The 26566-nt window shown below is 41.6% G+C and overlaps 1 protein-coding gene across 5 annotated transcripts in view; it reads right to left on the bottom strand.

The window, feature by feature from the left end:
* Nucleotides 1–17302, bottom strand: part of NAAA (N-acylethanolamine acid amidase) — a 775135-nt gene extending 757833 nt beyond the window's left edge. For all 5 annotated transcript variants that reach the window (XM_044061226.1, XM_044061225.1, XM_044061227.1 and 2 more), the window contains exon 1: nt 17080–17302. In XM_044061226.1, coding sequence (XP_043917161.1) covers nt 17080–17252 — 173 coding nt within the window. In that variant the 5' untranslated portion in view covers nt 17253–17302. The remainder of the gene's footprint in view (nt 1–17079) is intronic.
* Between the last annotated feature and the right edge of the window lie 9264 nt (nt 17303–26566).

Raw genomic sequence — 26566 nt, 5'->3', positions numbered from 1 at the left:
AGTATGCAGATGATACTACCTTAATCTGTGCTGCACAAAACATTCCCACCCTCCAGCAAACAACTCAACTAGCATTCCCTGACATTGAAAACTACCTTACCAAAGCTCAACTTATCATCAATCCAAAGAAAACTCAGCTTATGATTATGACCACTTCTAAAAAAACACACTGATAACAGTCAATTCACTATCTACTCCACAAATGCTACTTTAATCACTCCAGTGGCACAGGCTAAGCTATTGGGAATAACCAGACTCCCACCTAAAATTTGATAGTCATCTCAACTTAACTATTAAAAAAGTACATGCCAAACTGGGATCACTCTACCGTATCAAACCATTTCTTACCAACAACACAAGATCAGCCATTGCTCGCTCCCAACATCTAGCCACCCTACTCTATGCATCTCCCATTCTGACTAATCTCAACAATACTGAACTTAGCAAAATGGAAGCCTGCTATAACAGAATTGCCCGCTTTGCTGCAAATTGCTCATATAGAACTCATCACTGTACTGCTTTGAGACAGCTCCACTGGCTTGAACTGCCCAACCTCCTAACCTACAATCAGCTCTGCCTGTGTCATTCTATCTATTACTTCCCCAATAAGTGTCCTACCCTCAAAAACCTAGTACAACAACACTCAGCCAAACGACCTCTTAGATCATCAAGCAAACTACTACTAGAAGTCACCAACAGCTACAATAGCTTTGGAGACAAACTATATAGTAGTTCAGTGGCTAAAAAATGGAACTCTGCCCCCACTAACATACAAAACACATAGTCCAAAGCCTCCTTTAAAAACCTCATTAGGCAACATCTAAAGCAAAGTTGGCAGTGCCATGACTGCTCCCCAGGCAAGTGAAAGCAGATAAGGTACACATACTAAACCTAGAGTACTTGATAACAGTTTTCATTCTTACTCACAAACACTGGCTAATGTACAGTGTATGTACTGTATCTGTGTACTATACATGTATCCTACCTATGTTCCAAATTTCAGCTGTGCACCACAAATCTATTAATTACCTTTATTTTTAAATTAATATTTTCTTGTTTGTTTTCTCCACTGTAACTGTTGATGTGCTGCATACCACTGTAAAAACATGTTCTATTGTAATTTGTGTGTATATTTATCATGTCAAAATGTCTAAATGTACCTGTAATTTTTCTATGCGGAGCTTTTCTCCCCGGGCCTCTGCTGAAAAAAGGGCCTTTTCAGCTCAGACACCCCCGGTTAACAAATGCAAAATAATAAATAAAATAAATACATTTTTATTGTGGGACAGATGCCCATTTTTTAGAAAAGACAAAGGTATGTTAAATGGTTGGTGGTAGGTGGCTGAAGGTAGGTAGCATGTACAAGCATTAAACCATAACAGCAACTAAGGACTGACCGGGAGGTGCTGACACACTGAAGGAGGGGGAGGACAGTGGAGTCAGACATATACAGGCAAAGTGAGGACACTTATAATGGAGAGGACTGGACAACAAACAGGAAAGGTCATTGACATGCAAGAGATGGTTCATAGGCAGGTACTAGGCTATTGGCCCAAGAGCCTAAGGAAAGCCTAGCCAACAAGGTTCCCTGGCTTACACCACCCAAGAAAGTTATTTTCCTGTACCCTTGTCGAGCAGGGCCACAGAAGTGATCCTCAGGGTGTATTTACTATTTCCCATCCACACATCAAGATTTTTCTTGAGTGCTAATGAGGAACTTTGCTTGACATAGATGGGTAGCCTGTTTCAGAGTATGGGAAGTCTCTGGGACAGGAATCTATCCCTCCAGCATGTCCTGTTTATTGTGGTGACAAGGTTTAGGTCCCTAGAGTGTGTAGCTCAGAGGGATTAGGTGTAGCATGTCCAACAGCTCTGGGTTTGACATAGCTTTATATGGTAGGCAGAGATCACCTTGGAGTAGGCGATATGCTACGGAGTAAAGCTGGAGTTTTTTGAGACGGTCAGTGTAGGGCATCTATTTGAGCCCAGTAATCCTCTTTGTGAGGTACTTCTGTGGCCTTTCTGCAGATGCCTTGTGAGGTACATTCCAAAAGGGGCGTTGTACTCTATAATGGGTCTAATGAGTGTTAAGTAGAGGGGAACAATGACCTCTTTATTCCTGGATGAGAACCCTTTTGTGATGAGGTGTGCCACATAGAATGATTTCCTGACTACTGTGGCAATGTGATTATCAAAGGCGAGACTACTGTCCACCTGTGTCCCAAGGTCTCTTGTCACACATTCGGCATTAGACTGACGCCTATGTGGTAGTTCATGGGTACAGAGATTTTACCAAAGGGGATGACAATGCATTTTTTGGCATTGAGCTTGAGGCCATGGCTCTGACCAGGCATCTGTCTCAGTGAGGCCCTTCTGTAGGATGTCCACATCATTTGGGGACTCTCAACTATGGCTCCTAGTTTGCAGTCATCTGCGAACTTCATTAGCCAAAGGCCTTCTGTGTTAGCCTGTACTTCAGAGAAGAAGATACCAAACAGGAGAGGTCCCAGGACTGAACCCTGTGGTACTCCACTTGTCAATGGTTTGAAGTCAGATTTGGAGTCTGCAACTTTTACAGTGTGGGTTCTATCAGTGAGCCAGTTGGCAACCCATCTTGTGACGTAGGGATTTATACCTAGTTTAGTGAGTTTAGCTATAATTCCAGAGTGGGGGATGGTGTCTAAAGCCTTGGCGAATTCAAGATAGGCTGTGTGAACCACCTTACATTTGTCTATGGCTTTGGTGACTGCCTCAAAGAAGTCAATCAGGTTCAGGAGGAATGATCTGCCTTTCACAAACCGAAACTGTGTGGGGTCCAGAGTTTGGGGGTTACCAATGTCGTTGTTTATGAATTCCATGAACACCAGGATAGGGGGAGAGGGGTAGGTACAGTCTTCTACACCACACTCATTCAGTCCCAACAGGAGGTCAAATAGCACCCTGTCTATCCCCATGACGTTGGTCTGCTTAAAGTGATGTTGGCAGGAGTGGGCAGTGATGCAACTCTACCAGACACAAGCAAAGCCTTTCAGGCAGCTAGTGTGGTCATCCAGCTGTTTGTCTAACAGAAGCCCTATCATCTCCACCATCTCCCTATATGTCACAAATTCACCACCTATGGCAATGCCACCATTGAGAACAGTGATATTCCCAGGTGGTTCATAGGATGGTACTAGGCTATCAGCCCTAGGGCCTATACAAGCCTAGCCATAAGAATTCCCTGGCGATTTCTTCCCACACTGTTTACTTCCTTGGACCCCTGTCTAGCAGGACGACTGACATGATCCCAGGGGAGAATTTCCTTTCTCCCATCCAATCGTTAAGGTTCCTTTTGAAGAGGGCCAAAGAGGCACTCTGCTTGACATGTATGGGCAATCTATTCCAGAGTCTGGGGGAGTCTCTGGGTCAGGAACCTCTCTCTCCAGCATGCTTTGTTTATTGTGATGACAAGGTTTAGATCCCTGGAGCACGTGGCTCTGAGGGATTGGGATTTCTTTAAGTGTAGCATGTCCAACAGCTCTGGGTTTGACATGGCTTTGTATGTTAAGCAGAGATCGCCTCTGAGTAGACGATATGCGACAGAGTATAGCTGGAGTTTTTTAAGGCGGTCAGCGTAGGGCATCTGCTTTAGGCCTGTGATTCTTTTAGTGAGGTATTTCTGTGGCCTTTCCAGTTGTTGCAGATGTCTTGAGAGGTACATACCAAACGGGGCATTGTATTCTATAATGGGTCTAATGAGGGATGAGTACAGTGGGACAATGACCTCCTTTTTTCTGGATGAAAAGCCCTTAGTGATGAGGTGTGCCACATAGAAGGATTTCCTGAATGTTGTGGCGATGTGGTTATCAAAGGTGAGACCACTTTCCACCTGTGTCCCTAAGTCTCTTATCACACTTTCAGTGTTTAGTGTACTGCCACCTATATGGTAATTCACAGGTACATGTTTTTTCCTAAAGGGGATAACTATACATTTCTTGGCATTGAGCTTGAGCCCATGGCTCTGGCACCAAGCATCTGTTTCTGTAAGGCTCTTTTGTAGAGTATCCACATCATTTGGGGATTCAATAATGGCTCCCAGTTTGCAGTCATCTGCGAACTTTGTTAGCCAGAGTCCCTTAGTGTTGGTCTGTACTTCAGAGAAGTAGATTCCAAACAAGAGCGGTCCCAGGACTGAACCCTGAGGTACTCCACTTGTCACGTGTCTGGAGCTGGATTTGGAGTCTGCTACTTTTACAGTGTGGGTTCTATCAGTAAGCCAGTTAGAACCCACTGGGTGACGTAGGGATTAATGCCCAGCTTAGTAAGTTTATCTATGATTCCAGAGTGGGGGGTGGTGTCAAAGGCCTTGGCAAAGTCTAGATAGGCTGTGTGAACCACTTTACCCTTGTCTATGGCTCTGGAGACTGATTCGAAGAAGTCAGTCAGGTTCAGGAGACAAGATAGTCTCTTTACGAACCCAAACTGAGTGGGGTCCAGTGTTTGAAGATTGCCAATGTCTTTGTTTATAAGTTCCATGATAATACGCTCCATGGCCTTGCAGATAAGGCTCATCAGACTGATGGGATAGTAGTTTCTGGGATCCAAGGTGGATCCCCCCTTGTGGAGTGGGATAACTGTAGCTCTGCGCCACTCAGTAGGCATGAAACCTGAGGTGAGGCTATGATTAAACATGATACTTAGGTGATGTGCCAGTTCATATTGTAGTTCATGTAGTACACAGCCTGGGATGTCATCTGGTCCCATGGATGCTGTATTCTTAGCTTTGGAGAGTGCATTTTTTTACCTGTGTGGCCGTTATTACCGGAATTTGGCAATCTTCTGGTATTGAGATGGTCCATTTAGGGGGTGAGAGGGGGGTGAAGTTGGCACTGAACTGATCTGCTAGGATATTGGCAATATCCTTGGGATCAGTATATTTAATGCCATTCTGTTTTAGCTCAGAGGAGATCTGAGCATTAACATTTAGATTCTTGACATAGTTATAGAATGCCTTGTGGTTGTCTTTGGAATCTTTGGCAATTTTGTTTTCGTAACTAGCTTTGGAGGATTTTATGAGGGATCTCAGTTTCTTACTGAGGCTGGTAAGGGAGTTTTTTTGCATCCTGGGATTTTCCTCTTCTGCAACAGTTTCTTCCTTTAGTTGTAAAGTTTGGTTATGACAGGGGACCACCAGATTGGCTTCCTTTTTTTGGATGAGAGCATCTTGGTTCTATTTGGGATGGCACGATTCATGCATGAGTGGATGTGCTCGTACAGTGTCTTAGTGTAGGATTCAGCAGTTGAACTTTCAGTTCCCATCTGCATGGGTGTCATGAAGTTTGTCACTTCTGACTTGAGTAGCATGAAGTTGGCTTTGGAAAAGTTTTTTATGGAGGTTGCCTTACTGGGGGGTGGGGGTGGGATGCGGATATTAAGGGTGATTAGCTTATGGTCAGACCTGACTAATGCGGGGGTGACCATAGGTGTGGAGCATAGATTTCCCATGTTGGTAATGACTAGTTCTAGGATATTGGAGCCCCTGGTGGGACTATGGATTAGTTGATCCAGGGCGTTGGAATTTATGAATTCCAAGAACCGTTGGGCAAAGGTGTTGGTACACGAGTAGTTTTCCCAGTTAATGGCAGGGTAGTTAAAATTACCCAGTATTAGGGTGTTTGGTTCTATCTTAATATTTCCCAGTATGTTTAGAAAGGTGTAGTGAGAATCTTGTGGCATGGTGGGGGATCTGTAGCAAGCTACAATTTGGACTGCAGTCTTACCTAGTGTTAGTTGCACCTGGAGAATTTCAGACACGTTGTGTTGGACAACTAGCCTGGTGGTGTGAATATCCTTGGTGAATATTGACACTCCTCCACCTTTAGTGTTTCGGTCCTGGTTTGGTGGCCGAAAAGTGTGGTAAGAGTTGTAGCCTGGTATTGCAGGGGTGCTGTCTGGAGCCTTGAACCAGGTCTCGCCTACTGCACAGATATCGATGTTCTCCATTTTTAGGAGTGCCTCGAGAGAGTGCATTTTGAGGTTTAGACTTCTAGCACTGAGTAGCATTACCTTGCCACTATGCCTACACAGAAAATCACTCTCGAAAGTAAGCAGCCGTGCAATCCAGTAAATAGAGCAGAGGGGTGCGCACAAGCGTGCAAACACAGAAGTGTCTGTGGCATGCAAATCACCTCGTAAGCAGGTGAATTGTATGCAAATGAGGGTGCTGGAGCAATCCAACAGGCAGATAGGCAGTCCTGCAGACCCCGTGTTGGTGTCTGAAGTGTACATGGAAAATTTCCATGTACAAGAAAATAAAAATTGAACAGGGGTTGTAAAAGCCCATGTAGGTGGTCAGAAATTGCATAGTAGGCACAGACATACCTCTCAACCATACTGAATTCCTTGGTATTTACCAGTTTTGAGGTCAAAATAATGGGTGCCACAAATTTCCAGGTGGCCCCCTTCAACTCCAATTTTTTCCTAGAATTTTTTCCTTTTTTTAAAATTTTTATTTGCAAGTTTAAATAATGGATGGCATCACCACACGTCACAGCATCAACATGCAGTGGTATGGGTGGTGACATCAACATAATGTAGCAGAGGACTGCCTGTTGTACCACTCATTCAGAAACTTTCAGAATGCCTCTAATTTGGAAGCAGCAGAAGCGAGGGAGAAGAGCAGAGTCAACAAAGGGGACTCTGGACTAGAACTGTACTGTGTACACTGCAAGTAAATAGAAAAATCTGTAATGGGATGGTCCACCCAGGTAGCACTTTTGGAACTGTTGTTGTTCTGGTCCAGTCCTGTTCTTCCTGCCTGCGCAATTTTTTAAATACAATTCTCAGGCTTGCCAACGAGTTACAGTAAGGGGAGTTTGCTTGTTATTGCTTCCAGAGTTAGTGGGAACTGCTGCTAGAGAGTGTGTGTGTGTGTGTGTGTGTGTGTGTGTGTGTGTGTGTGTGTGTGTGTGTGTGTGTGTGTGTGTGTGTGTAAAATGCCCCAGTTAGTTATACCTGGTGGTTAGTGTTACTCAGGCTCAAACCCTGTACTTAGGTACAAGAAGCAAGAGCCTGAATCCTCTACCCATACCACCACTTCTGACCATAGCTCTCAACTGTCCAGATTTTCACAGAATGTCTGGAATGTTTGGTTCATACTTTGGTCAGTTCTTAAAAGTTGTGTTTTTCTGGCAAATCGGTGATAACTGAATTCACTAAATAATAATAGCCATTTAGGTTTCAGTCTTCCTATCTTTCAGGAAATGCACGGTAACACAAAACATTTTATTCTAGCAACTTTTATAAGATTATACAAGCAATGTTTAAAAAAGGGATTGGGAGGGTGGCCTAATGGTTAAGGTGTTTGCCTTACAAATACAAGGTGCAGGTTTGAGTCTCACAAGGGATAATTGGCTAGGCTTAAAAATGGCTCGCAAGGACAGTTAGCTTAGTACTAACCTATGTGTTCCTGGTTTTGGACCTTTGCTGCCCCCCCCCATAGATTTTGGCTTTTTCCAGATTTCTTGTGCTGCATAGTTCTTCAGGGGAGAGAAGTTTAGTGGTGCTTATCACATGTATGTTTGTGTTGTTAGTAGCATGACAGCTAGAATGCTTGCTTTTGATGCAGAAGGCTGTGGGTTCTACTCCCACAGTATGTGGATGGATTGCTGATACTTTACTGTGTTGTACTTTTAAAGGGGATGGATGTTGCAGTCCTGAGAATGTTCTCTTTTTCGGAGATACCTAGTAACTATGAATCTGTTAGCAGTTTGCCATCCCTATTGCAATATTACCAGCTTGGCATTTTTAATATAACATAGGCAATTTATTCCTCAAGAGCAACAGGCACTATTTGTAGATGAAACAATGAAATATAAAGTTGTTTGCTAGCAGCAACCTCTTCATTAGTTACAGATCTCTTTAATGTGGAATTATTTAGATGCATTTTACTTCTGCAGAGATTGTCCATATTTACTGAAACTGGTGGATTGTAGAAGTTTGAGTAGACTTTTATGATGGAAATGTTCTGAATTGGGCAGTTTTGTCATTATTGGTTCATGCATTTTGTTTCATTGCTTACTGGAAACATGTTCAAAACAATAAATTTAAAACTCGCTCTAAGTGTGCTGCATTATGCAAAAATATAATTTAATACAATCAAGAAGGTGTATCAAAAAACAGATGTATGTTTCATGTGCAAGGGCCCTGTGATGTGAAAACAGCACAAAGGTAATCTTTATCTGCCACTGGCCAGATGCATTTTCTTTGAATGTGGGTTTCAATGATGTTTCAATGAATGTGAGTTTCAAGAGCAGAGAAGTTTTAATGCTAAGTCTATTTTCATTGTGAGACTGCATTGCTTTGTTTAGCAGATGTCTATTAGTGTTTGTGCCATAAAATGTAAAATAAAAATTTTAAATTAAATCCAAATAATCATTATAGAAGTAAAGCAGTATGCACATTACAGTGTTTATGGTAAATGGGGTGAAATAACCAAGTAATGGGACATTGGAATGGCTGCAAGAGGGAGGGCTGTGTATGGGAGGGCCCTATTCAATCATGATTTTGTGAGGGGGGGAAGGGTGGCAAACTCAAAGACAGCCCCTGCCGGCACAAACTCTAGCTACGCCACTGATCAGTAGGCCATGGAGAATGACTTTTGCAGGTCCTAGCAAACTATAATATTCTTTTGCTAAGATTAGAATATTGCCTACCATTAAATGCCCTACTTTTACGACAAAACCCACACACTGCAAGTCACCAAAAACAAAATTGTAAAGTTCATCTTCTACCTTCCCAGTGAACATCATTGCTACACATTTAAAAAAAAATGGTTACCATTTACTACAGGGTCTGGAGCCATATTTTGGTTGTCTGTTCTTCAGTTTGCATTTGAAAGTTTGTATCCCACAATTCCACTGGAGTGGGGGGGGGCATAATTATCTATGCAAATTGTATGTTAATCAGCATACAGATTTGTACCTATTTTTCGTGGGCCATTGTCTGGATGTTTGATGTTTCCAGGTTGAGAGTTATGGAAGCAGCATCAACATCAGAAGGAGATGCTGACTCTTCATCAGCATCATGGAGGTAATGGGGAAGGAAGTAACTGCACCCCAGAAAGTATATCCACAGTTTACAGAGGGTGATAATTTTGATAGTTTTATTCATATATTTGAAAGAGTATATAAACAGTATATTGTTGACCAAGGGCTCTGGGTATTGTTCCTGACCCTCTTACTCCATGGTAAAGCTGTGACTGCTGTTTCTAAATTGTCTGATACTGACCGTTTAAACTATGATAAAGTTAAACAATGCTTATTGAAATGTTTTACGTTAATGCTTGAAGCTTATAGAAAAAAGTTTTGTGAGCATAGACACAAAGCAGATGAAAGTGTATGTGACTATATTGCTGAGTTAAGCACTTATTTTCATAGGTGGGTGAGTGGTTGTCAAGTCACCACTTTTGAAAGGCTGGCAGACCTTTTGGTGATGGAATAAGCTATTAGCAAATTGCCTGTGGACATGATAATCTGGCTGGTAGACCGAGAGTGTAACTGCAGATGAGCTGGGGAGAAAAGGGGATCTCTATTTAGCAAGCAGGGTATCTCTGCACAAGAAGGGGATACCCAGTGCTGTACATGGATATAAGAGAACCCATGGTGGGAAACCTAAACCACCCCATCAGAGTCTACCAGTAACAGGGAATGCCACTAGTTTAGGTATACACAGGATCAAGGATTAGATGTTTTAAATGTAACCAGTGGGGCTATGTAGCATACAGATGTCCAAGGAAGCATGGTGGGGGAGCCAGCAACTGGGAACAACAGTATGCCAGTGTAAGTTGTCTGGAGACAACAGGGGTACCAGACTATCACCAGAGTTTATATCCTATCTTAGTGGATGGAAAACAGGCCACTGCTAAGAGAGTCTGACTTAACCATTGTGAAGTCTGCAGTGGTTAATGAGGAGCACTACTTGCTTGGGCAGCCCAGTCCAGTCAGAACCCATTCCAAATGCCTTTGTCCAGGGTTCACCTTGACTGGGAGGATGGAAAAGGAAGCAAGTGAGTAGGTAAAATGGCAGAGAGTATATCATCTATGCAGGGCTATAATGCCTTCCACACTTTTAGAACAGCTACTGTGCAGGAGGGGAAAATAGGTGGAGTCGTCAATCTACATCAATAAAGAGACTCATATCAAGTCTGGCAAAGAAGCATGCTGCACTAGAGCCTCTTTATGTCCAAATCATCATCAGGAAGGTCCTGTACATCATACTGGCTAACTATAGAACTCCCTCTATGACCCAAAAAAGCCATAGTGCCTATTTACAAGAACAGGAGTCACTCAGTTTTAAACCCAATACCATTTTGCTGGGTGATTTAAACTATCCAACTATAAATTGGGAAACTGATACCACCACTAGTGCACAATCACAGAGATTCCTAGACCATGTTTATACAAATGCCCTGGATCAATTAGAGAACTCACTGGGGGAACATCTTAGGTCTTGTCATTACTGATATGAAGGCATCTTGCATCATCCCTTACATATCATCAACACTTGTTAGATTGGACCATAAAGCTGTTGCCTTTGAAATTTGAAACTGGTACCTTTAGAAATTTCCCCAAGACAAACTACCTACTCATAAATGATACAGTAGCAAGCTTGAAATCCCCACCAAACCCAGTTAACACTATTGAATATACATAAGTGTTGCTGGTTCCACCAGTGCCCTGTGTCAGTCCCATGAACATTCTTTCCACTGGCACACCAACCAGGTGGCCAGATACATGATACCCCCACCCCCACCCCACACCAGCAATTCAGGTTCCATTTGTGAGCCTGCTCCCTACCCTCTTCCTCATAGTCTAGTTAAAAAAAAAAAAAAAAAAAAAAAAAAAAAAGAGAGAAGAAAAAAAATTTGTTTTATTTGGAAATATAGAAATCTGCTTGCCACAAATGCAACAAACAGTTGCTGCAATTTATACACTGCAGGGAAAGCTACGATGTTCACCTTTCAATTTAAAAAATAATTATTTTGAAATTGTCACAAACTGCTTACTACAAAGTAGGAAACAGTTGCTACAGTTTATACTTTGCACAGAGTGCTACTGTACTCCGGTTTTAGTAAAGGAAAAAAAGATTTTTGTTTTTACTTTTAAACTGTAGTAAACTGATTGGTACAGTTTAGACCACACACAGAGTGCTACAGCACTGAGATTTAACTGCAAATACAATACCGGCTTTGAAAAGCCAGTATTGCACTAAGGAGTGAACGGGATGATGGCTAGCCAATTGCACCCCCTTACACTTGGAGCCCAGGGCAGTTGCTCCTTTTGCACTACTCTAGCTCTGCTACACAAACCACTACTTAGATGCAGCTGTACCTAACAAGAGCAAGCACAGGGTAAGTTACAAATACAAAACCCCCGGTGGAATTTTAATTATCAGCAAACTTTAAAATAAAAGGAAGAGAATTTTGGCTAAAAGTAAGAAGAGTAACACCCAAAATGATAGAGCCCTCATCATAAATTAAACAAGCAATTCATGCTTAATTAAACCTACCAAAGCCAAGTCTGAGGCAAAAATAGCCACCCAAGCAGGGACTATCTTTTTTTAGCCATTTTTGTACTCCAAAAAGCACAGCACAGGAATGTGCTAAGCTGATTGCAAATAGTGTTAACAGCACTGAAGTTGTATATGTATATTAAGCTAACATACTGGCTGATAAATTCAACTCAGACTTTACCCTTCCACATGCATCTGTCTCACAAGAAATATCTGAAACCAACTTGCCCCCAGCTATCACAAGGTAAAGTCCTGAAAATGCTATCAATAGAAAAAATGAATTGATAGCTCCTAATAATATCCTAGGATGCAAGATTTAACCACACCCCTTAACAGCACTCTTCAGCCTCCAAACAGGTTTTGTACCAAGTGAATAAAGAAGAGCAGCAATTAGTTCCCTGCATAAGGGAGGACCTTCCACCAACCCAAGCAATTGCAGAAACAAGTCTGACCACCCTTGTATGCAAAGCCATGGAAAGACTTATTATGGAATTAATCAATAAGGACAGAGGGAACCTCCAAACAGTGGATTCATCTCAGTTTGGATTCACCAGTGGCAGGTTATACTTACTCAACCTAGTGGACTTTTTTAAAAAGGTAACCAAAGCAATGGACAAAGGTAAAATAGTACACACTACCTACCTTGACCTGACCAAAGTTTTTGACACAATCCCCCATACAGGCATAGAAGAAAAGTTTAATAAACTAGGAATAAACCCCTGAATTACCAACTGTGCTGTCAAATGGCTCATAGATAGGGCACAGGAGATCAAAATAGGGGAAGCTACCTTTATAAAAGACCAGTCAACAGTGGAGTCCCCCCAAGGTTCGTTGTAGGGAGCTTTTCTGTTTGGCATCTACTTCTCAGAAGTTAAAGCCAATACCAAAGGGCTCTGGTTAACTAATTTTACAGATGACTGCAAACTAGGAGCAGTTATCAAATTCCCAAAAGATTCGTACATCTTAGAGACAGGCTTGTCCCAAGCAAATAACTAGTGCCAGACTCATGGACTAAAGCTAAATGCCAAAAGGTGCATTATCATTTCTTCTGGGAAGTTGACTACCCTGAGAATTACCACATTTACAACACACCTCTAAGTAGTTCAGTATTTGGGAACTTATGTGGAGAGTGACCTCACTTTCGACACATGTAGTCACTGTACATTGGAAGTTCTTCTATATTGTACAGCTCATATACAAGGAGATTGTTTCTAGGTCCAGGAAGGACAATTGCTCCTCTTTACTCAGTCCTCATTAGGCCAACCGTTGAGTATGATGTCCCTTTTGGCCTTGTATCTGTTCAGATACGTGCATCAACTGGAGCTCCCACAGAGACATCTTAATAAAAGGATATAAGGTCTAAACATTATGTCTTACATGGACTGCCTCAAAGCCCTATTACAATACTCACATCTCTTACACACTGCTAAGAGGTGAACTATGTGTAGTATATAAGGCACTCTCCGACCCAATACTCATGGGCTTACTTCACCTCAGCCAGTCAAATAGTACCAGAATTACATGATCCAGGGACCTAAACATCTTCTACAACATTAATAGAATGGTTTGGAGGGAAAGTATAATCTTGCAGAGGATACGACTGCTCTGGAACAGACTCCCCAACCACATAAAATATAACTCATCATTGTCCACATTCAGGCACAACTTGGATCAATGGATGGGAACTAGATTATCACAGAACTGCCTCCTGTACTACTAAAGCTTTAATCCAGCCATGGATCTGCTCCAAACATATGTGGTATAATTTTATTAGTTATCTCTAGAGTTAAATATTAATATAGATTTTGGAATGGGAAAGTTGGATCTAAACAGGATAGGTTTATTTAAGCACCAAATTGGATAATTGGCTTGACTTAAAATGGCCCTCAGAAGCAGTTAGCCTATTGCTAATCTATGAACTTTTGCTTAAATTGTTGAAGGCTGCCATGGGTGTGGGAGGTATTCAGATGTAGTGCCAGCACTTCCACCTCACCACCTGTTATGGATAAGTAGGGTGAGACGCAGGCATCCAAAAGGGTGTAGGGCTCATGCCATGGGCACATGTGATACAAGTCAACTCACCTTCATGCAGCACACCTAATTCTAGGTAATGGCTTATTATTGCCTGTGACCCTCTAAGAAGAGGAAGCTTCTACAGATGGAGTCTTGCTTGGTATTCCCCACACTTGTCTTGTGGGTGCTCTGGACCTATCAACAGTGCCACAAAATCTACTTAGGTTGTGTCCTCAGACTAGCACACTTACATCTGTAATACCCAGTTACATACACACACACACACACATGCACACAGATGGTAACAGTGCTCTCTGAGCAGTTTATCTTAGGTCGCCCCAACCCACATCATACACACACAGCACAAAGTTTATTTCAGTTAGAATATCATCCCTCTTGTGTGCAGATGATGATAACTGTCACCTCCCCTCTGCAGCTTGTCATTTGGGTAGCCTATGTCTGAAGTACAGATTTATATTATATTATATCATCAACTTTTCAGAAACTCGAAATTCATAAGGTTGAGACCATATGATCTAGTTTCCAAAAACTCAAAATTAAAAAAAAAAGAACAAATCTACACCCTTTGCAAATTATGTATACCAAATCTGAAAACAAACTACAGTGGTGAAAATGATAAATTCGCCATTGAAGCACTTCTGTGTATATTGTGGTACAATGGGAATCAGGCGATTTACCCTTTTCTCCACTGTAGTTCCATCTTGGAATTGGTATTTATAATTTGGAGGGGGAGTGGAGGTGCTGACCCCACATGGGGGTGCAGGGGTGGTTGTTCCCCTGTAAAAATAAAGACTTGCTTTTGTTTTACTTTTGAATTTTTAGGCTGTTGATCATAAGGTCTCAATCATATGATGTAAACTGTGGTCAGTCTGTGCAGAGGTAAGCACAGTCTAATTGTAAGTTTTTGTGCATCACTTTTATGTTCTGTATGTGGTTTAATATGGGCCGTAGCTAAGGACCAGTTACTGCCTGTTTACCAGTGCTGCTGCTTTCTGCTCCCACCTTTACCTGCTGCTGGCTCCGCCATTATCTCCGCATCAAGCTCACTCATCCTCCACTGACTGGTACGGTGAGACATGTTCTTCTTGCTAGCGCACTCCCTTCTGCAACTGCTTTCTCAGTATTATGTTACGTATTATCACAAATACTGAGAATATCTTCCTGCATGTGGAAGGGTCATACTGCAAGGCACCAGATATAGATAGACAGCAAAAACATGCCCTCAGCAGGCCAAATACACATTCAACAATGACCCAGGTTTGCAAAAGGGTATAGTTTACCTATTATCTGTCAGTCTATGGACGTCTGATAAGTGTTATCAATCATAGCTCCAGGGCATATACAGCATTGCTAACAACATGACCCTGAGGAAACTGGCTCTCACAATATGACATACATATGACATCTCTCATACATGTGACATATGTTGAAGTAATGGGTTCTGCCTGGGTGGCCTGCAGACACATTGTTAATTAGATCTTGTGCATTACAGACAATATGGCAGTTGAAATGTAGTACAAAGAAACCACATCTAGTTCCCCATATTACACTGAGGAAATGAGGAAATGGTGAAGTATCTTTAAGGCACATTCCTGGGATATCCCTAACCCGTTCCCACATTAATCACTGAAAGATTCCCTAGGCCAATATTCTTAAAACCACGCAATCCACAACTCCCATGGTCCTGCAGATGAGGGCAACACATCTCAAGCAGCTCCTGCATGGTAACTCTCTCCAGACAGTACCCAGTATACAATTTCAGTGTCAAGAGACATGAATGGAGCCTCCAAGGATGACGACACAGAATATTGTAACTGTGAGTAGTGAATACAGGCTGTTTGCATATACAGGTTTGTTAATGCTGCAGCTCTTCCAAAGATTGCTCTGCTATTCAATTCCTGTAACTCCAAGATTTTATAGTGCTCAGTTCCTATAGAGCTCACACATGCAGCTACACAATATATACATTTCCGAACTGTTCTGCCACATTGTTTACACTCATTTGCATCTATCAAGTCCCTCATTTTAATAGTGTTACTCATTATCATTACATTATGTGTGTGTGTGTGTATGCGTGTGTGTATGCGTGTGTGTGTGCGCGTGTGTGTGTGCGCACGCGTGTGTGTATGCGTGTGTGTATGCGTGTGCCTTGAAGACACCTTGCACATGGCTGCTTGTTACATACAAGTGCTGGCTGGCCATGAAGACAAAATGTTTCAGAATCCCACGTACTGTCTTACAGTTTCACTTAAAATCAATACTTTTACATTTACTAATGAGATTTTCTGAATTGCATTTGCTCTTACTATATAATATCAGAGCAAATAACACTGAAAGGTACCGGTTCCCAACAGGAAGAATACGACAACTGGATAAAAACCTCTTATTTTAATTTTAATACATACAAAAACATGCATGATTTAGCGCTTTCATCCATATCAATGTGGACTTCAGAATAACTTCATCATTCAGTTAATTACTTAAATACTTCATTTTTGGCGCCAACAGCGTTAATTAAATAAATAAAATATACAATCTCATTAAAGTGAACATGCACAGTATCTACATAAACATTACTACAGTTTGCCCAAAGCATCATATATCTGAATTAATACATATATCCTGACCTGTATTCAAATGTTATAGAATGTTATAAAATATATTTCATGAAGTTCTAACTACTTAACCCAAAATTATGAAACATGTATAAAAATATGGTTAAGTAAACATACGTATTTCAGTTCACCCATATGTGCAGGGCAAACTAAATAATCCACATTTAAATATCTAGTCACAATATACAATGTATAAATGTATGAAAAACATGCAGTATTATACCATAATACAACCTTAGGTTTGCAACTTTAAAATGGGCTTAATAGTAATAAAATCATTTAGTCCAGGCTCATTTGCAGCATCTGTTAATAATTGCCATTTTATTTCTTTTTGTCCTAATAAAGCCTTATAATTCCCCCCCTCGTAGTCCAAATCAAACTTGCTCTACGATAGCAAACTTAAAAAATGACTATCCCAACATTTGTCAACATGCCTATATAGGACATTATTACTATCTTTCTTTCTAATATTATATAAGTGATCATAAATTCTATTTTTGAATAATCTCTCTGTTTTACCTATATAGTAGCTAGGGCAAGTCATGCACTTAACCATGTATATAACATACTTAGAGTTACAGTTCCTTTGCCTAAAAGTGATCTTGGTCCTGTTAACATTTTCCAAGATAACACCCTCTTCCTCTAAGATAGAATCCCTATGCTTCACTAAAATATGGAGCAGGTGGTAAAAAGGCAAAACAAAGTGATCTGAACAAAGCACATGATTAGGAAATGTTCCCTGTGTCAAGTTTAGCGGAGCAACATAAACTGAAAATGTAGTTGTCATTCTTGTTCTGTGCCTTTCCCGACTGGTATGAAAATGGGCCATGACATGAAATGAATCAGTGCAGAAGTACACACAGTATAACTTTGTACTCACTTGATTATGTCAGCAGCACTTTTTCTCAGGAACTCCTTGTCAAAACTTTCTATCAGAGGATCCCATCGCTGCTCAGGTTTCACGTCCAGGCTTATGTTGAACTGTGGAGGAAAAAAATCTGCATTACTTTGAAAAATGAAGGTGAAAACAGTTAGCAGAGCAAGCCGGAACATATTAACTTGCTAAGTATGTGACAGCTAAGCTATCAGTTCTCTACCTCAGTTATAACTGCTAGAAACAGGAAACAAGTAAGGCGGAGCTAGAGAGGCAAATGTGCTTTACAACTACATACCTTCTGAAAGTCAGAAGATGCCACCCAGAGTCAAAACCTAGTTTTACTACAAATGCCAGCCCTTTGGTCGTAAATAAAGGATGCCATGCCTTTCTTTTTTATCCTTAGTGTGTACTGGTCCAAAACAAAAGATGCCATGCCTTCCATTTTTACTAGGTGTGACTGTGTGTGTGTGTGTGCGTGTGCGTGCGTTCTTATATATAAGCATGCATGCCCTAACCTTGTTCAACAACCTCATTAAAGTAAAGACATACAGATATATTTCATTTACAATTTCTTAATCTTATGAAGAAAAATGTAATAAAAACTATAGATTTCTTTGAAAACAATTGAAAACATTGTGTTTTCTGCCCTTATGTAGGTTCATAGGCTATCTGCCCGAGGGCATTTTTAAGCCTAGCTAGAGTGTGTCGGCTTTTGCCACCCCATTGATTAATTAACTAAGCCTCTGTCAAGCAGAGCCAATGAAGTGATCCCAGGGGTGTATTTTCTGTTACCCATCCACTCGTCAAGGCTTCTCTTGAAGAGTGTTAGTGACTGGCTCTGCCTAATGTAGTTAGGAATTTTGTTCTAAAGCATGGGGAGTCTCTGTCACAGGAATCTATCCCTCCAGCATGTTCTATTTATTGTTGTGGTGAGGTTTAGCTCACTAGAGCATGTGGCTCGCAGTGACTTGGATTTCTTTAGGTGGAGCATGTCCATCAATTCTGAGTTGGACATGGCTTTGTAAGTCAGACGGAGATCACCTCTGAGTAAGCGATATGCCACTGAGTACAGCTTGAGTTTTTTCAGTCGGGCTGCATAGGATATATGTTTGAGGCCAGTAATCCTCTTGGTGAGGCTTGTGGTATTTCCAACTGTTGGAAGTGTCTTGTGAGGTACATCCCAAATGGGGCATTGTACTCTATGATGGGTCTGATGAGTGACAAGTAGAGGGGCACTATAACCTCTTTATTTCTAGATATGAACCCCTTAGTAATTAGATGGGCCACATAGAAGAATTTCCTAACTACTTTGGCAATATGATTGTCAAAGGAGAGATTACTATCTACCTGGGTCCCCAGATCTCTTATTACCTCTTCTGTATTAAGGGGGCTGCCGCCTATGTGGTAATTCGTGGGTGTTTTGTTTTTTCCAAGCGGGATGACTATGTATTGTTTGGCATTTAGCTTGAGGCCATGACTTTGACAACAGGTGTCTGTCTCAGTAAGACCTTTTTAAAGGATGTCCATGTCAGCTGGAGAGTCAATTATGGCTCCCAGTTTGCAGTCATCGGCGAACTTGGTTAGCCATAGTCCTCCTGTGTTTGCCCGTACTTCTGAGAAATATATGCTGAACAGTAGGGGTCCCAGAACCGAGCCTTGCAGGACACCACTTGTGACTGGTTTAGAGTCGGACCTGGAGCCCGCTATTCTTACCATGTGAGTTCTGTCTGTAAGCCAGTTGGCAATCCATCTTGTGACGTAGGGGGTTATGTTCAGGCTGGTGAGTTTTTTTCTATAATACCCAAGTGAGGAATGGTGTCAAGGTAGGCTGTGTGAACCACCTTTCCCTCGTCTATGGGGTGACTGTCTTGAAGAAGTCAACCAGGTTTAGTAGGCATGATCTGCCCTTAAAGCTGAACTGGGTCGGGTCAAGTGTTTGGAGGTTCCCAATATCTTTGTTAATGAGTTCCATGATGATGTGCTCCATAGCCTTGCAGACCAGGCTAGTCAGGCTTATGGGGAGATCGTTACCAGGGTCACTTGTGGCCCCTCCTTTGTGGAGCAGAATAACCGTTGCTGTGCACCATTCTATGGGCATGTAGCCTGTGGAGAGGCTGAGGTTGAACAGCATGTTTAGGTGTTCATTCTGTAGTTCGTTCAAGATGCAGCCTGGGACACCATCTGGCCCCATTGATGCTTTGCTTTTGGCTTTTGAAAGGGCCGTTTTCACCTGTACTTCTGTGATTTCTGGGACACTACACTTTTCCGGTATTGTTGTGGGCCCTTTTGAGGGTGAGAGGGAGGTGCCAGGATGTTGGTAATATCAGTAGGTTCAGTATATTTTGTGCTATTTTGCACTAGCTCAGAGCATATCTGTGAGTTGCCACAGATTCTTGACATAGCTAAAGAAGGCTTTGTGGCTATCTTTCAAATCCTTGGCTATTTTTCTTTCAAAGTTAGCCTTGGATGATTTTATGAGGGACCTTAGTTTCCTACTGATACTGATCAGGGATGTCTTTCCTTCTTGGGATTTGCTTTTTTTCTGAACTAGTTTCCTCCTTCTGTTGTATAACCTGTTTATGGCAGGGGTTCACCAGACTGGTTTCCTTCTCTTAGGTGAGTGAGTCTTGGTCTTGCTAGGGATGGCACGATCCATGCATCCTTGTAGGTGCTCAAAGAGTGCAATTTTAAAGGATTCTGCATCTTGGACAGTGTTATCCTTTAGCGTGGGGGCTGTGAAACTTACCACCTCTGCCTTAAGTAAGGTAAAGTTTACTTTAGAAAAGTTTTTCACTGTGGTTTTCTTGGTTGGGGGTGGTGGTGGGGTGTGGACATCCAGGGTGATTAGTTTATGGTCTGATCTAACCAGTGACGGGTTGACCTCCGGTACGGAACACCTGTCACCCATGTTGGTGATGACCAAGTCCAATATGTTGTGGCCTCTGGTAGGGGAGTTTACCAGCTGATCCAGGGCATTTGACTTGATAAATTCCAGGAAGCACTGAGCCTGGGAGTTTGTACTCAAGTAGTTTTCCCAGTTAATGGTAGGGTAATTGAAATTGCCCAATATTCAGGGTGTTTGGTAGGCCCTTCATGTTTTCCAGTGTCTCCAGAAAGGTGGAGTGGTGGTCCTGGGTCATGGAGGGTGATCTGTAGCAGGCCACAATTTGCATTGCAGATTTGCCCGATGTTAGTTGCACATGGATAATCTCAGAGGTATCATGCTGCACCACTAACCTGGAGGTGTGAGTATCCTTGATGAATATGGATACACCCCCTCCTTTTGTGTTTCGGTCTGTGTTCTGTGGCCGAAATGTGTGGTATGAGTTGTAACCCAGTAGTGCTGGAGTGCTCTCTGGAGCCTTGAACCAGGTTTCAGTTACTGCATAGATGTCGACGTTCTCCATACTTAGGAGTGCTTTGAGGGCATGCATTTTGAGATTTAAACTCCTGGCATTGAGTAGCATAACCCTCATTTTTTTTACTTGTGCTGTTTACGGTGGTGGGTTTGAATTTTGAGCCTTGCCTAAAAAAGGCACTATGAGGGCAGTAAGAGCCTTGGCCAGTATTCGAAAGCCAAGGGGTGACAGGTGCAAGCCATCTTTTATGAAGCAAAGCGGCTTGTCAAGCATGTCATCCCAGGCTGACAGACACTGGATCCCCTTTGAATGACACCAAAAGCTTAGCCAATTGTTGAAATTGATAATTTTTTTCTTTATACTGAGGTATTCTTGGTGAGGGCAGGATGCTACTCGGGGTCATGGTCATACCCGCCTGGGCTACATGATCAGAGAGCTCTTCCATGTCTCTTTTCATGTAGTCCAGGGAGATACATTTCAGGTCATTCACACCAGCATGAACAATGATAGAGTCATATTTGTACTTGTTCTGGAGTGACCTGAGTGCTTGTGTTATGTGGCGGATTCTGGCTCCCGATAGGGCAGCTAACAGTAACATTCTCCTTGTCCAGCCTAGTGAATGGGGCATCAGTGTTCCTTGACTATTGAGTCGCATATTACGAGTGTGTTAGGTATGTTATTTCGCCTTAAGGGCTTTGATTGTGCGGCACATTGATTTTGTGCTGTATGTGTTGTCTGGTTTGTGACGGGAGGTGCAGGTTTTGTGGGTGTTTGCTTTGGAGCTCTCTGACGCTTTTGCAGGTTTTTATTTGGAGCCTCCAAGTATGATTCCATGTATTTATGTGTATTTTTTGCCAGTGCTGGTTTAGTAGGTCTATGTGAGGCTGGAGGTGTGGTGCAAGTGTTAACCTTCTTCTCATGACTGTCTGTTCCAGTCATGGGTGGAGAGACCTTAGCCTCCAGTTTGGCTGTATAATTGCATCTCTCGCATATGTTAGTGTTTTGTGGTAGGAGGAGAGGGCTGTCTGTGTACATGAGGCAGTTGTAACATTGTCTCAGGATACCCAGATTCACCAGCTGGACTGGAGAGTACACCTGAAGTTGCCCTTTGGTCATGCCTGAATAGTAGGGTGAGCTGCTTAGTCACTTGGTTGGTGAGAGGTGGATAAAGAACTTTGCCCTGCTGGGCAGTCAAGTGTCGGAGTATATTAGTGCTTGCTATTAGGTCTGAGCAAGTGCTGGACTGTAGGATGCTTTTTGATTGCTTAGGTTGAGAATTAGACTAGTTTCAAGTGAAAAACTGAAGAGGAGACTTAGTGGAGCCAGGAATAATTTAACCCTAGCTAACCAGTGCTGCCCAGCGCACAAAACCGTGCAAACGCAGTTTTTAAACTACTAACTTCTGGGCTGGAACCACTCCTCCAGGGACAGATGGCTGCTCAAAGTTCCCCTCTCTCACAGGTGAACAGAGAAACTTCCCTCTATCCAAGTAATGTATGGGCAATTTAGAAACTTGTAACACAGCCCTGAATTCAGCACTAGCCTGAAAACTGAACTGTACTAGCTTAGAAAGGTGGGAAACAAGACATTTTGTTTGAAAAGATAAGGCAAAAACAGTAAAAAGTACACTTAAAACAGCATTAAACGGCTACAAGCGATCAGAAAAGGCCGTCACACTTTAGTCTGTAGCCTACAACAGTTAAACAATTTATTTAAACAAAAAACAACTTTTTAAAAGTGCAGGCAGTCAAATAAGTACAATATGTGAAAAAAAAAACAAGCTTTTAAATAAGTGCTGGAAAAATCAGTGTTTAGGCAGAAAACAGTTAAGTACAGCAAGAAAATACAGAAAACTGATAATCACTCCAAAGTCTCTCTTTTAAGCTAGAAGGCTTGTATCAGTTTAAGGCTTTCTAGTGCTTTCCAGTAGGTTAGTTACAGGAAAGATGGGAAACAAGCGCAGATGTGGTCTTTTAAACCAGAAAGTTGAAAGAGATGGACAACTTCCCGAATGATCAATAAACTACAATTCCTGGGCCAAGAACCACTCCTCTTGTGGTAGACAGGCAACCTAGTACTTACCACTCCCACTGATAAGCTAAAAGGCTGCAACACAAAGGGTTGGGGGGGCTCAGAAGCTTACAAACAGTCCTGGATACAGTAAATCTGTACCTGGACTAGACTAGTTACTGGAAAGGTGGGGATCAAGTGCAAACACGGGCTTTAAAACCAGAAAGTTGAGAGAGATGGAAAAAACTGCCCAAACGGCCAGTAAACTACTATTTCTGGGCCAGAACCACTCCTCTTGTGGTAGATAGGCTATCTAGTGCTTACCACTCCCACTGATAAGCTAGAAGGCTTCCCTCCAACACAAAGGCTTGCGGGGCCCAGAAGCTTACCAACAGTCCTGGATACAGCAACTCTGTATCTGGACTAGGCTAGTAACAGGAAAGGTAGAAAACAGTGCAAGTGCGGCTTTTAAACCAGAAAGTTGAAAGAGATGAGGAAAAACTGCCCAAGTGGCCAGTAGCTACAATCTTTGAGCCAGGAACCACTCCTCTTGTGGTAGACAGGCTACCTAATGCTTACCACTCCCACTGATAAGCTAGAAGGTTTCCCTCCAACACAGAAAGGCTTGGGGGAGGGGTTCAGAAGCTTACAAAGAGTCCTGGATACAGCAAATCTGTACCTGGACTAGACTAGTTACAGGAAAGGTGGGGAACAAGCGCAGGCTTTTAAGCCAGCAAGTTGAAAGAGACATTTTTCTGCACTTTGATGAATATCATAAACCATAATTAGTGACCCTATATTTTTGCTTTCTTCTCTGTTTCTATAGCTCTTGACAGCACATTATCTATAAGTAGGTGTAATGTTATGGAAAGAAATGGGTATCACATTTCAGGAAGTAGTCCCATCCAAGGGAGCAACAAAGGAGTACATGTCACTGTCGTTCCTGATGAAGAAGAAAGACTAAATGGTAAAAAAAGGTTTATATCTAAACTACTCAGTTGTCACAACAGTTTCAAAATCATTATAAAATAGCAGTTATTTCTCCAGTGAACATGGGAATTTTTTGAAACAGTTTCACAAGCCAATACATAAGTAAAAGCCAGTACCAAAGGACTTTAGCTGACCAAGTTTGCAGATGACTGGAAGTTTGGAGCAGTCATTGAATCCCCAAGTAACTTAGCCATCCTGACAAACATATGCACTGAAACTAAATACTAAAAAATGCATTATTGTATCCTTTGGGAAGTCAGCTACCCTAGGCAACTACCATATTGACAATACGTCCTTAAGATTTGACCTACTTGTTTGAGATTTGGGAGCTTATTTGGTCAGTGACCTATCTTTTGACCAATAGGTGTCTATTGTTCTAAGAAAGTCCTTTTATATTGTACAGTTTATAAGCAAAGGGATTGTGTCCAGATCTAGAGATAGGATTGCCCCTCTTCACTCAGCTCTCATTTAGACCAATCAATGAACATAATACCCCCTTTGGTAAGTTTCTGTCCAGACTCATGTAACAATTGAAATGCCCAAAGAGGTACCTTACTAAAAGATACAAGGCCTAAATGACATGTCCTACATGGACTAACTTAAAGCCCTGTCACTATACTCTGTATCCTTCAGACTGCTAAAAGATGACCTGTGTCTAACATACAAGACATAATCTGACCCTTTACTGGTTGATTTTATTGCACATCAGCAATTCAAATGGCATCAGAAATACTTGGTCTAGGGAGCCAAACCTCCTCTGCAACATAAGCAGAAAAGTTTGGTAGAACAGACTCTGCATCCACATAAAACAAATTTCATTTCTGTCCATATTCAAGCTCAACTTAGATCTATGGATGAAAAACAGACAATTTACCCCAGGTTTTCCCCATCTACTACTAATGAACAGAAATAGCAACTAAATGCTTTATCTCATGCAAGAGTCCTCTCAAATTATCTATGGCATAATCCCAGTTACTCCCATTGGGGGGAATGTATAATTATCGACCATGAGGTGGGTAAGGGAAATCTATAATTAAACGGAATAGGTTATTTCAAACACAAAAAGAGAAATTGGCTAGGCTTAAAATGGCCCTCAAAGACAGCTAGCCTAGTACTTGCCTGTGAACCTAACCAGAACTGGACTGCTTCTGCTTCTAAGATGTTGGATACACTTGTGACCTGGAGGATGCTATGCCCAGCAATGTTATATCTGATAGGTGTGTATCTTATGAACTACTCTCAGACACAAGCTGCAGGGATGGCCTTGTGATCAACAAATCTACATGCAGATGCAAGTTGCACTGAACAGACGCAGCAGGAAGCAAGATTAACATACTAATGCAGTGATGCTAGGAAATGTGATTTTCAAAAGTGAAAATGTAAATAAAATTAAAAATAGTTGCAGCTGTGAATTTGTAATGTGATCTGTTGCTCGCCTGGTCAGGATAAAACAAACAGTTGTGGGTTTGGTTCAAGTAGCTTTATTATAATAAACACATCAGGATTGAAGCTTGGTAACTTAAACTTAAATAATTTTATAAACAGACTGACTACCACACTCACACATGTAAGCACTCTGGCTGTTCTCTCAAAATGGCACTGTTGCCTGCATGTGCTCACAATTTATATGTACATGCCTACACTTGGAAATGCTTCTTAAAGATACAACAAACGGACTGTTCTACATCCTCTATATGTGAGAAATAAGGCATACACTAAAATGACAACATTCATTGACATGCAATTGTACAGAAAGGATCCTTTGACATGCAATAATATAGAACTAATTGTTCGACATGCAATCATACAAAACTAAACACAAATGAAACAATCCTGTCCAGGTTGCTGTGTATTTCACAGTAGGCCTACAAATATGACTTGGTCGTGTAACATAAAATTAGAACTGGGTCTAACAGGGACCGTCTTTAATGAATGTTTGACTTTAGGACATCATCAGGAACGGGAATAGGTACTGAGACATTTTCCTCAATAGAAACATCATCTGGGTTGTTCTGAGACCTACAGGTATCACATGCTGCGATATCAATTCCGACACTGGAAGAAGATGCCTGCGATTTCTCCTGTATTCTATACCCTCATATTCCACTAGCTAGGATATCGGCTTGGCACATATACTTCTCACTTAACCAATTCGATCAAAACCTTTCGCCGTTTGCATCTTTGCTCTCTCTCCTTTCAATGGACAAAGAAATCTGCTCATTTTATCATAGCTAGACTTCTGAAAGGAATGCTTCTTAAACAGTTGGGCTTTGATTGCTCTGGTGTTTTTAGCGTTGGGCACCAACAAACTGGAACTGATAGGCAAGGTTGTTCTGGTTTGCCTAGACAGAAGTCTGAGCAGGAAAGCCAAGTAAGTTGTGATGAGATATATTTCTGAGATTAAGCAAATTCAAAAAGATATCAGTAGTGTCATGCTTTGACCTCTCTAGTAATTGCTTTGTACATTGTACTGCATGCTCAGCCAGGCCATTTGACTGTGGATATTCTAGACTGCTGGTAATATGGATAAAGTCCCACTCTTGCAAATTTCTAAAATAATTGACTGGTGAACTGGGTACCGTTGTCAGAAATAACTTCATGTGGACTACCATGGACTAGGAAATTATGTTTCAACTTAGTGATAACAGTACTGGACGTTAGGTTAGGTAGCAGATCAATCTCAAAACAGTTCGAAGAGTCTATCAACACCAAGTAATTCTGATTGTTCCACTCAAATATGTCAGTGACTACTGTTGGCCAAGGTAGTTCAGGAATCTGGCTTAGTTGAAGTGGCTTTTTTTGCAAAATGTGGTTTAGTACTATTGCATACTGAACAAGATGAAAACACTTTATCAATGTCTTTCGACAGAGAAGGCCAAAATATTAGTCCTCTCATACTTCTTTTGGTAGCTTCGGAACCTGAGTGGTCAAGATGCAAAATCTGAATGTACTCATGTTGTAAGGAAGTAGGAACAATAACTTTAGGACCTTTGAAAATGATACTATTTCCATTAACATCTCATCTCTGTAAGGAAAATATAGTTGCGCTTCTGTAGGTACACAAGATCGCTTTGATAGCCATCCGACACTGTTGACGTGGTTGAGCTTTTGCAAAACTGGATTAGTCTTTG

The sequence above is a fragment of the Protopterus annectens genome, chromosome 2.part0 (genome assembly GCF_019279795.1).
Source record: "Protopterus annectens isolate FY-2018-M chromosome 2.part0, PAN1.0, whole genome shotgun sequence".
Lineage (NCBI taxonomy): Eukaryota > Metazoa > Chordata > Ceratodontiformes > Protopteridae > Protopterus > Protopterus annectens.
This window is presented reverse-complemented; position numbering and strand designations above follow the sequence as displayed.